This window comes from Oryx dammah, unplaced genomic scaffold, assembly GCF_014754425.2.
Source record: "Oryx dammah isolate SB20612 unplaced genomic scaffold, SCBI_Odam_1.1 HiC_scaffold_3, whole genome shotgun sequence".
Taxonomy (NCBI): domain Eukaryota; kingdom Metazoa; phylum Chordata; class Mammalia; order Artiodactyla; family Bovidae; genus Oryx; species Oryx dammah.
Window position 1 is genome coordinate 96708348 of NW_024070187.1, and position 12804 is coordinate 96721151.

The 12804-nt window shown below is 42.8% G+C and overlaps 1 protein-coding gene across 2 annotated transcripts in view; it reads left to right on the forward strand.

Moving 5' to 3' along the window:
• Window positions 1–6573: 6573 nt before the first annotated feature.
• Window positions 6574–12804, forward strand: part of COPS4 (COP9 signalosome subunit 4) — a 39147-nt gene continuing 32916 nt past the window's right edge. Inside the window, exon 1 of one of the 2 annotated variants that reach the window (XM_040237236.1) lies at window positions 6574–6807. In XM_040237236.1, the coding sequence (XP_040093170.1) occupies window positions 6734–6807 (74 nt within the window). In that variant the 5' untranslated portion in view covers window positions 6574–6733. The remainder of the gene's footprint in view (window positions 6808–12804) is intronic. The other variant, XM_040237237.1, reaches the window with a different exon arrangement.

The following is a 12804-nucleotide window of genomic DNA, read 5'->3' on the forward strand; positions in this document are numbered from 1 at the left end:
GAAACAGACAGGGAGCAACCAAATGACAATAAGCAAAAGCTATTTATTCAGATCTTTCTATAGCAAGGAGGTGGTCACCATCACTTGTGTCTGAGTCAAAGGCAAGCATCTTTACAGTGGAAAAAAGGGAATTCAGGTGTGCCCTGACAAGAGGCTGTGGACATGAGGAGGCTGCCAGCAGCCTAACTTGAAGGGAGGTATCATGTGAATCATTAGGGGGCGCATATTTTGCTTTCCTTGGTTGGTCTTAAATTATAGCTGAAGTTCCAATAACTTGGCCACCTTTTGCGAAGAACTCATTGGAAAAGACCCTGATCCTAGGAAAGACTGAAGGCAGCAGGAGACGGGGATGACAGAGGATGAGTTGGTTGGATGGCATCACCGACTCCATGGACATGAGCTTGAGCAAGCTCTGGGAGTTAGTGATGAACAGAGAGGCATGGCGTGCTGCAGTCCATGGGGTCGCGAAGAGTCGGACACGACTGAGCGACTGAATTGAACTGAAGTTACAACTGCGAGCAAAAATTCGGGAATCTGGTAGTTCTTGATCAAGTGGTGACTATTTGGGACTGAAGGCTACAGGAGCTGCTATTTGGATCCTGTAATGGTTGATGCAGATGGTGAATTGATTTCTTGGTCCAGATGCTGTAGACTGTGGGTCAAGAGTTTTATTTTAATATATGGTCTTGCCACTGCCTGTTTGCCTATTTAGTCTCTCAAAGAGAATAAAGAAAGAGAAAAAAAGGGGAGATAGAGAATGGAGGAGGGAGGGGGTAAAGGAAGGAGAAAGAAAAAGAGAGGGAGCAGGAAAGAGAGCAAAACCACTGCATTGGAGCACGCATGCATGCTCAGTCGTGTCCGACTCTTTGCAACCCCATGGGCTGTAGCCCACCAGGCTCCTCTGTCCATGAGACTCTCCAGGCAAGAATACTGGAGTGCATGGCTGTGCCCTCCTGCAGGGATCTCCCCGACCCAGGGATTGAATCCACATCTCTTACATCTCCTGCATTGGCAGGCAGGTTCTTTTCCACGAGCGCCACTGCACTGGTCTTACCTGAAATCCTGGAAGCTAGAAGACTGTGTGGAATACCATTTACAGATCACTGAGGGAAAAGGACAGCAACTCAGCCCAAATTCCATTTAAACGTCAGGATGATATTTATGAATGTGCACAGATTCACAAGTTTGTTACCCAGGCACAATATCTGAGGGACCACTTCAGAGTAAACACTACCAAACAACGAAACAAATCAGAACAGAGACGTCATAACAAGACAAGGAAGATGAAGAGAGAGGAAATTTGGTAAGTCATTCACTTCGAATTTATATAGTAGTTCAAGTGAATAATGACAATGTAGCTGGAAATTATAACACAAGTGGTAAATTAAGGATTCCTTGAATAGAAGAGACAGTGCAAAGGAAAACAAAATATTTGGTGGAATAGAATAAAAGTACCAACTTTTCTCAGTGAAACCTAGGCATGCAATGGAAGTGGAAGGGGCAGAAATAAATACTGTATGATCTGAAGGTTTCCACCAGGACTGAAGAGGATAGAAATGAAAATATTTTAAGAGTCCCACTTCTTGAGGTATAGTAAAGAAGCAATGAGGGTTTCCCTGGTGGCTCAGCCAGTTAAGAATCTGCCTGCAATGTATGAGACTTGAATTTGATCTCTGGGTCAGGAAGATCCCCTGGAGGAGGCCATAGCAACCCACTTCAGTATTCCTGCCTGGAGAAACCCATGGACAGAGGAGCCTGGTAGACTGCAGTCCATGGGGTCATAAGAGTCGGATATGACTGAGTAACTAAATCACCACCACCGCAAAGAGGCAATGGGGGTACTAACGTGTCTAAAAGGAAGGAAATATGAAAACATATTCTCATATATTACTGAAGAAAAAGTGTTTGATAGTGAATGTCAGAAGAGGAAAGGTATTTCAGTTCCGTTGCTCAGTTGTATCCAACTCTTTGCGACCCCCTGGACTTCAACACACCAGGCTTCCCTGTCCTTTACCAACTCCCAGAGCTTGCTCAAACTCATGCTGGGGAAGGTAATCAGTAGTCAAACTGACAAGAAGATGATATATATTTTTAAGCCTTCATACACTTTTTTCATGAGTGAAATTGAAAAGAAAACAATAGAGGACATGATGGGATAACATCATAAAATTAGAAACACCCAGAATGAATGGTGGAACTTGGGAAAGAATTAGAAATAAAAATAGAATTTTTGAAACGAAGACTAGACTAGGAGGAAACCAAGAGTAAATTAAAATAACAAATAATGCCTTAAGAGACAGAGAGAGTGAAAAGGAGGACGTTTTTTAAAATAAGAAGAATAAAAAGATTTTGAAGAAAGGTGGCTAGTATTAAAGATAGGTAGATCTTCAGATTTAAAATATAGATACAGTAGTTTCTGAAGAAAGAAACCAAAGGAATACAGCAAGTACAAGAAATTATAATGAAAGACAATGATGTTTAAAAAAATTGAAACTATATATTAAAAGAGCACACTGTGTACCTGAGAATGACCCAGAATGACAAACAACAACACATAGTCTAGTAAAATTACTTAATGTGAGAGGAAAATAAATTGGGGGAAATCTAGGTAAAAAAAAATGTAGGTCATTTGTAAGAAAAGAAAATTAGACTCTCATAAGGTATTTTTCAGCAATGCTTTATTCCCCAGGAAAATAGAGTATCACACTTAACAGTCTAAAGAAAAGTGAGCCAAGGTTGATTATATCTAAGAAAATTGATTTTCAAACATAAAAGGGTGTTCACCTGAAACTATCACAACATTATTAGTCTGCCATACCCCAATACAAAATGTTTTTGGTGTTAAAAAAAATAAAAATAAATTTTTTTAAGTTTTTTTTTTTAAAAAAAGGAACAAGGCCTTCTTGGAGAAATGGCTGATTCAGGGACTAGTCTGGGAAACACAAGAAAACTCTAGAACAATATTGATAATAGCATCAAGAACATGGAACAGATTCAGAGTAGGAACTAGTGCTCAGAAAACAGCAGAACATATGCACTCACCTATTCTTTTTTAAAAATTATTATTATTACTTCTACAGCAAGGCACTGAGCTGGGCACACAAGATGCAGAGTGGAAGATGTGCCAGGAGAAGGACCCTAGGATAGCCTTCTTTGCATATCTGTAGGGAAACTGTAAGGAGGAAGAGACCATCTATTAAGAGCTGATTATGTGAAAACAGGAGATGTCTGACAAGGGAAATGGCCTTATTAAATAAGGGTTTAGTGAGAAGAGCTCTACTAGTAGTAACATCTGCTAAAGCAGTGCTACTCAAATTTAATGTGCAACAATTACTAAAGGAATTTTGTCAACATGACGATTTTGACTCAGTTAAGTTGGGACTGGGACCCAAGGTTTGACCTAGTTAAAAGAACTAAGATTTGTGCACTTCCCATAACTCAGAGATGCCCAGCTAGTTTCTTGTTAAGCAACTGAAATAAGGGAGGGAAAAATTCTCATTGCCACCCAGGTTTGTTTTTCTCACTGCTATAACCAAACCTAAAACTATGTAGTATTCTCTTAGAAGTTGAGCATGCGTAATAGTCTGGAAAGGGAGGCTTTGTCACATCAAAAAGTTTTAGTAAAACTGTTGCCTACAATAACTAGAAAGGCAGAGAACCTCCCTCACTAGCTTGTAGGTCTAGTGGAGACATCTTGAAAAGAGCTACTTTACGTATGTGGCTGCTGCTTTTATTTTTCAGCCAGGTATTACAAGAGTTTCCCAGGTGGCGCTAGTAGGAAAGAATCTTGCTGCCAGTTTCAGAGACACAAGAGATTCAAGTTCAATCACTGGGTTAGAAAGATCCCCTAAAGTAGTAAATGAAACCCCACTCCAGTATTTCTTGCCTGGAAAATTCCATGGGCAGAGGAGCCTGGAGAGCTACAGCCCATGGGGCCGCAAAGAGTCAGGGGTAACTAAGCATGCACGCATAAGGTACTACATGTAAAGTTTGAAGTCAGGGCAGATAGAGAACAGAATGTCTGGAAATTCTGGAGCTTCACTAAGTTGAAAAAGTTGACGGCTTGTGTAACTCTAAATTACAGGAGAGAAAACTTGGCTTAGAGATTTCTCAGAGCCCAATGTGATTTTTTTGGCAAACACACATAAATAAAAAACAACAGAAAGGAAAGATACACTGAAGCAAAAATCAAACTAACAGAGTTCTCTTCTCACTTAAGCTTATTCTTTCAGATGATTTCAAGGATATCATCATTAAGATGTTAAGAATGGGTTGTATATGGAAGTCAGGATATAGGGCAGATTTAATGACTACTTCTAAAAAAAAACTTTAGGAGCTTCCTTGGTGGCTCAGACATTAAAGAATTTGCCTGCAATGCAAGAGACCTGGGTTCAATCCCTGAGTCGGGAAGATCCCCTGGAGGAGGAAATGGCAACCCACTCTAGTATTCTTGCCTAGAGAATACCATGGACAGAGGAGCCCCGTGGGCTACAGTCCATGGGATCGCAAAGAGCTGGACATGACTGAGCAATTAACACCTCACTTCAAAAACAACTTTGAGTATGTTTATTGGCACCTGAAACTGTCTGTAAAGGAAGCAGAGTTTAGTGAATATTCAATGAAGTTATGTTAAAAAAAAATCCCACTGAAAAACCAGGTCTACAAATGCCCTCAACTGTTCAAGTCCTAAAGCGTTCCCCTAGAGAGGGAATGGAGAAGGCAATGGCAACCCACTCCAGTACTCTTGCCTGGCAAATCCCTTGGACGGAGGAGCCTGGTAGGCTGCAGTCCATGGGGTCGCTGGGAGTCGGACACGATTGAGTGACTTCACTTTGACTTTTCACTTTCATGCATTGGAGAAGGAAATGGCAACCCACTCCGGTGTCAAGCAGCAGCAGAGAGGGAATACCCTCCAACATCCAGTTAACTTGTATTTAGAAGGCAAAGCTGCTGCTGCTGCTAAGTCGCTTCAGTCGTGTCCGACTCTGTGCGACCCCATAGACGGCAGCCCACCAGGCTCCCCCGTCCCTGGGATTCTCTAGGCAAGAACACCGGAGTGGGTTGCCATTTCCTTCTCCAGTGCATGAAAGTGAAAAGTGAAAGTGAAGTTGCTCAGTCTTGTCCGACTCTTAGAGACCGCTCATGGACTGCAGCCTACCAGGCTCCTTCATCCAGTGGATTTGCCAGGCAAGAGTACTGGAGTGGGGTGCCATTGCCTTCTCTGAGAAGGCAAAGCTGGGGTCCACCAAATACAATGAACAATGCAATTATCCTCTCAAAATGCAGTACTAACCATGGTGTCTCACCACCATGCAGATATAACAACGGTAGTGGGTGTTCATAATTCCTGGGCAGGATTCTACCATTGCTGTGGACAAGTAACTACTGTGTTTCACACTCTTACTTTTCTGGAACTGTAGTTATCCTCTTCCTTCTGTCCTTGCTCCTCTATTGTTCTGTATTTATTACATGTTTGGGCCTGAGGCAGATAATTTCTTCTATAGTGTATATATGTCTGGACCATGAATAATTACATCCAAACTTTTGGAGAGGGTTGTACATTATCAGACATCCTGGATTTTAAGCTGATACAGAAACTGAGTGGGAACTTGAACTCTCTTGTTTAGGGTTGAGTGTCCTACTGTAAGAAGGATACACACAGATACTGTATTACGATCAGCGGGACAAGTGGTAGTGGAGACTGCTGGTTGATGCTCTAAAACCATCCTTTCCTTTGTCCTAGGCAAAAGGAAACTAAATATCCAGACTCACAGTTGCCAGGCATGGAGATCTCACTAAGTTTTTAACTATGGAGGGACATCTGAACTGATAGTGAAAAACAGGAAAGCCTGGCTTGCTGCAGTCCATGGGGTCGCAAAGATTTGGACACGACTGAGAGACGGAACAACGACAACAAATCGCCACAGTACTTTCTCAAAGGATTTCTTTGTTCTGGACTTTTCTTTCCCCTTCCCCAAATAAGGAACATGTTCTTTTTCACATATAAAGTGGCAAAAATTCAAAAGTTTAACATCCTTTGTAGGCAAGGCTGCAGAAATTTGCACTCCTATATCAATACATGAATACAATTACGTATCAAAGTAAAGCTATCATATAATTTGTCATCCAAATGGAACAGTTTCCAGAGTGAAAGGGCATGTTATTAACAATTACTCCAGGACGACAGATGGAAAGTGGCACTGTCCTGGATAAACTGAGATGTATGATCAATCTATATACAGACGCAGAGTAGGAACGGAATGGGGACATTTTTTATTGTACTTTACAAAAGTACCGGTCTGTGGTGAACTGTAAACAAACAAACAAAAAAACTCGTTCTTTACCACGGGTAGTTTAAGTGCAGCCTTAAAGAACAAGGGATGGTAAACTACAGATATGAGATACGGAACTTGACGAAAACCCCGAAGTTTTGCGAATCGGGCACTTACTGGGGTTGCACAAGCGACACAGTCCCTTGGAGTTCATCCGCCAATCCGAAGTGGGAGCGCGTGAGCCCGAGCCTGTAAGAGAAGCCCGGGCGGGCCTAGGATTTGAGGAGTGGAGCTTCGCGTCAATCAACCTTGGGGGCGGACCTAACGCAGGCTCGGCGGTCTGGCCTACACAGGCGCTACTCTGTGGCATCTCGGGTTCCCTCTAGCCGCACTCTGGAGGACTATACTCGGTTTCTTTCGGCCGCGAGAGGCCCCGCAGCCTCCGCCGAGCTGCGAGAAAGATGGCGGCAGCCGTGCGACAGGATTTGGCCCAGCTCATGAATTCGAGCGGCTCTCATAAAGATCTGGCGGGCAAGTGAGTATTTCTCGGGGGCCTGGGAGGTGGAGAGGCAAGCCAGAGACTTGTTCTCCTTGAATTGACGGCGGCTTTCGGATGTGAAGCTAGCAGCGGGCCTGAAGATGAAGGGGGCGGGCCTGAGGTCGGTCGTGGAGGCAGATGTTGGGAGTAGCAGCAAACTGGAGGCGACCTTGTGCGGGGAGCGCTCAGGGCCGTAGATCTGGAGTGGCTGTCAACTTTTTCAGCCCTTGATGGCATCCTTTCCGTTCTCTAAAGATTCTAGAAGCGCGGTCTGTGGGACGACTGCGCCCATGGCCTTCTAAACCTCCCCCGGCGCCCCTTCCCTTCGCTGGCCGGCCTCTCACACCGAATTCTGGCCTCTGTTTGCCTTTGCTGCGCCCGTTTTTTCTCTCTGACTGAGGGCCATTTGTATTCTGGAGCCTTGGTTTAGAGTTTTCCGCGGAGATGGCTTCTTGAGGCTGACGGGGGCTGCTCAGGTATGGCCGCGTCATGACGTCCAGAACTACTTGAACCATCTTCTGTGGGTTGTGTTTTGGGTACTCTCTCTCCCCGCCACCAGCTCTGAAGAAGGGCATGGAGGAATGTCACCACAACGTGGGTCAGGATGTCTAGAGTAGTGATGTTTGCAGAATTTTAAACAGATGACTAGAAATTTTGTCGGAATTTATGTAGAAGGGTTAAGTCCACTCCAACTTAAATTTGTGATTTGTGCCTGCCCTGCAGCCAGTTATTCAACAGTGTTAATTACATCTAGATAGATAGATAGGGAGATAGATAGATGTCTGTTTCCTCTTTGTAGATTTCATAGCACTAATTTTTTTTTGGTAATTAACATGCATTCTGTTTCAAGTGTGCTTCTCAGATTGATCCTATTTACATTTGACAGCTAAGATCAGGTTGGTCCATTTTAACAGGCTACACCTGTTTTAACCTGGCCATTGAAACATTGACACTTTGTTTTATGTAGGCTGTAATGTATTTTGTCTGTTAGTAAATATAATCCAGTATATCATTGGGAGATTTAGCAGTGCTCTTGGGCTTAACTACTTTGTGGGGCAATTTCCCTCTCAGGAAGATGGGATAATTATAAGATAATTATTCTGTCTGAGGACAAAATAGAGTGTGTATATGCACCTAGAACAGTACCTGACACTTAGAGCCACAGAATTGTCCTCCTTACTATTATTATTATTAAGAAGCTGGTAAGTACATGTTGACTTAATCCCTGGGTTGGAAATAAATTGAATATGTCTCACTGCTCAATTCTTTTTGCATGTAATTTTGATAGATTGGGATGACAGTAAAACTCATATTTTTTTTCCCATGTTTTCTTTCCTTTTTGTTTTGTTAAAAAAAAAGATAAGTGTGTTAGTTATCAGAAGAGATATAGTTTTCACGTATTTGCAGAATTCTGAAACTTGAGCTAAGCATTTACTTCCTCAGCTCTGAATTGCGGATAAACAATAGTATATGCCTTATTGGGTGCGTCAGTTATTTACTGCTCTGTAACAAATCAAAAACTTAGTGGTGTAAAAGAAGTATAATTTCTCAATATGCTTTAGATCAAGTAGGTCGTTTTGCTGGTCTTGTCTGGGCCTACTCATGCAAGTGCAGTCATTTGGCAGCTCAGCTGGGGTTGGTAGGGCTAAAATGGACTTGCACACACATGTAGCTGTTGGCTGGGTCTCTCTTTCTGCACACTGTCTCTTATTCAGGGCCTTAGGAAGGTTTCAAGGAGGTGAAAGAAGAAGCTGGCAAGTCCTCTTAAGGCTACCCTTGGAAGTTTCACAACATCTGGTCTCAAGCACTGGTCAGAGTAAGTCCCAAGACCAGGCTGGATTCAAGGCTAGAGGAAATGCAATCTACCTCTAGTGGCCAGGTTACATTGCAGAGGGGCGGGGTTAGGGGGAAGCAGTAATTGGATGCTGTTATTGTAAGAGTCTAGTACACGGATTATTGTGAAGATTAAATGGAATAAAGTACTTGATAACTACTAGCCAGTGCTTCTTAAGGAAAGTCTTGGCCTTGCCTGTAGGTACATATCTGGTCCTGTCTGGGCAAGAATATGTCATATTTATTTTCACAAGAAAACAGTTCTGCCAGCTACATGCTCTATGAGAGAAATACTCTTATACCAGGTTTTAGGGTTTGTATTAGGAGCGGAGTAACAAAGGTGGAGAAGGAAATGGCAACCCACTCCAGTATTCTTGCCTGGAGAATTCTGTGGGCAGAGGAACCTGGTGGGCTGCTATCCATGGGGTCACACAAAGTCGGTCACAACTGAAGTGACTTAGCATGCATGCATGCAACAGAGGAATCCATATTAAGAAATAACGGAATAAATTCCTTTGTGAAATATTGCTGAATTACCAGCAATTTACAGAATATCTATGAGTAGTTATTCAATAAATATTGCTTGACTCAGTGAATAGCTGGAAAGGTGTAGAGTTTATATTTGAAACCAGGTTTCTATACTCTAAAAAGCTAATTTTTAACCTGCCAGACTACACTGCTTTTCTTGTCAAAACTTCAATTAGAAATACTGTCCCATAACTGTGAAATAATATAGCAGTTTAAAATTGATATTAAAAATTGGCCATATGAGAAACAATTTTGCAAATTATATATGCTGCTTAGTACATATACATTGTGTTGATAATCTCATATAAGTTTCATAAGAGGAAATCCTTGAGAGAGGGCATTTGTTGTGCTAGCTTATTCACTTGGCTAAAACCTGTGTGGCTCTTCAGAATTCAGTTCAGATGTTATTTCTTCCATAAAGCCTTCTGGGAACAACCATCATCACGGCGAGCACTCGGTTATTTGCTCTCCCTCTGCCCAGTGGCATCCTGTGTTTACCTCTAGGATAGCGTGTCATTGTTTTGTCTTTTAACGTCTCTGCTTTTCCAACTAGATTGTTACTTCTCTGAGGGCAGGATTGAGGTCATGGGTTAAAGGTCTTTGCTGAGTCAATGTTATACAGATAGGACCCTGCCCACCCCACCCCCAGTTCTGTGGGATGGAGGGTACCCAGAGGAAGATATCAGGCCTTTGAAATCTAAACATTTCATTTTACAAGAAAACTGTTAACCTGGAGAAAGAAGAGAATGGGGGCTCTTTTAGTTGCCATGACTATAAAAAAGGTTGTTTTGCAGAAAAGAAAGTAGACTTTTCTGCCTCACAGAGGAAGATTTTGGATCAGAGCTTTCTGATAATACAGTAGAATAGATTGTCAAAAAATAGGCTCAGTCATGTCCAACTCTCTGCAACTCTGTGCACTGTAACCCACCAGAGTCCTCTGTCCATGGCAGATTACACACACACGCATTACATACACTATACACCCACATGCCTCACAGGCAGGTTACATAGCCTCAAAGACCCCTTCTAATGCAGATTCTCTGGTTCTCTGTTATTCCCACATACAAATTTCAGTGATTCACATCTGAAGAGAGGCGTTCTCTAAAATCTAGTGTTTGCCATATGCCAAGCATAACTTTAATTACATTTTAATTTTAAACAGTAAATGATATTATTTACATTGGTGATGGTCGTGGGAGTTGCTCAGTCATGTCTGACTCTTTGTGGCCCATGGACTGTAGCCCGCCAGGTTCCTCTGTCCTTGAAATTTCCAGGCAAGAATACTAGAGTGGGTAGCCATCCCCTTCTCTGGAGGGTCTTCCCGACCAAGGAATTGAACCCAGGTCACCTGCATTGCAGGCAGATTCTGTACCATCTGAGTCACCAGGGAAGCCCCAGATATTATTTATATTACATATGAGAAAACAGGTGAAATCCTTTGCTCCGAGGTCACATAGCTAGTGACAAAGCCAGAATACAGTCTGTCTGCTTGGCTCAATGCCCTTAACTCGAAATACACCTACCTTTTGGTTTTATATTTTCAGCAAACTGGACGCCTTTTCAGATACTGATTTTTTTTTTTTTTGCCTGGGATATCTTCTTCTCCCATGTTTCCCACTTACCACTAAGTTCAGATATTTAAAATGCTTACAGATCAACCTCATCAGAAAATTATTTCTCTTCTAAATTATATTCGTGCTTAGCTGTAAGATTTTGTCTTTAATTTTGTGCAACTTCATTATGATGAGTGTGTGGATTTGATTTTGCTCATCTATGTCAGTTAAGTTTTTCTGTGAAATAAACTACCCCAGAACTTTGTGGCTTAAAACAAGAGTCATTTATTTAGCTCACAGTTGCATTGATTGGCAGTTTGAGCTGGGCCCAGCTGGTTGATTCTTCCCTGCTCACCGTGGTCTTGGTTCCACAGGGGCTCCACGTGCATCAAATCAGGTAGGCAACTCTGCTTCTCTGTGTTGGCCAGGGCAGTGGCGCTGACTAGGCTACTTAACCTTATTATCCAAAAGATTGTGCAAGTGCAAGTGAAAGTTGCTCAGTTGGGTCCAACTCTATGTAACCCCATGGGCTGCAGCCCACCAGGCTCCTCTGTCCATGGAATTCTCCAGGCAAGCATACTGAAGTGGGTAGCCATTCTCTTCTCCAGGGGATCTTCCCAACCCAAGGATCAAAGCCAGGTCTCTTGCATTGCAGGCAGATTCTTTACCATCTGAGCCACCAGGGAAGCCCCATCCAGTAAGCTGGCCTAGACTAATTCATGTGGCAAAGTCAGGTTCCAGGAGATAAAGATAAACACAAATTCTCTTGAAGTCTGTGCTTGGAACAGGCATGTTACTTCTGCTGCCTTCTATTGGTCAAAACAAGCCCGGATCAGAGGGTGGGGAGATAAACTCTACCTCTTGATGCAAAGACCTACAAAAAGTCACATTGCAAAGGCACATAGAGAGAGTAAAAGAATTGGGGCCAATTTTTGTAAATGCTCTATGACATTATCCTGGTTAAGCTTCCTTGTGTTTCTTGAATCAAAGGATTGGATTATTTCATTGTCTTAGAGGTTTTTCAGCTCACTGTCTGTAAATGTTGCCTCTATCGCATTCTGTTTTCTCCTCTAGGACCCCAGGAAAACCCTTATCAGGCCGTCTTACTGTGACCCCTCTGCCCTTTACTGTGTCTTCTGTACTTTCCATTTCAGTGCTTTATTCTGGATAAGTTCTTCCAACCTGCTTTCTGGCTTACCAGTTCTTCAAGAGTGTCTAGTCCACTGGGAAGAACTCAACTGAGTTTTAAGTTTTGGTGACATTACTTCTTAGTTATGTAGTTTTGGTGATTCTTTTTTTTTCAAATAAACTTTAACTAGCCAATGTGATCACACAGACCACAGCCTTGTCTAACTCAGTGAAACTAAGCCATACCGTGTGGAGCCACCCAAGACGGACGGGTCATGGTGGAGAGGTCTGACAGAATGTGGTCCACTGGAGGAGGGAATGGCAAACCCTTCAACATTCTTGCCTTGAGAACCCCATGAACAGTATGAAAAGGCAAAAAGATAGGACACTGAAAGATGAACTCCCCAGGTCGGTAGGTGCCCAATATGCTACTGGAGTTCAGTGGAGAAATAACTCCAGAAAGAATGAAGGGATGAAGCCAAAGCAAAAACAACACCCAGTTGTGGATGGGACTGGTGATAGAAGCAAGGTTTTGGGAAAGATTGAGGGCAGGAGGAGAAGGGGACGACAGAGGATGAGATGGTTGGATGGCATCACTGACTCAATGGACATGGGTTTGGGTGGACTCTGGGAGTTGATGATGGACAGGGAGGCCTGGCGTGCTGCAGTTCATGGGGTCACAAAGAGTCGGACACAACTGAGCGACTGAACTGAACTGAACTGAGTTTCTTGCTGAAACTTTAAAAGCTTGTCTTTTTCTCTATAAACTTGATAAGCGTAAGTGTGTTTCAGTCTTTCTGATAACACCAGTATCTGGAGTCCCTGTTTTTTGCTGTTGTCTGTTGTTTTTGTTGATTCCAGGTAATTCTGTCATAGTGGTCTCCCTGATGGCTTAGTTGGTAAAGAATCTGCCTGCAGTACAGGAGCCCCAGGCTCGATCCCTGGGTCGGGA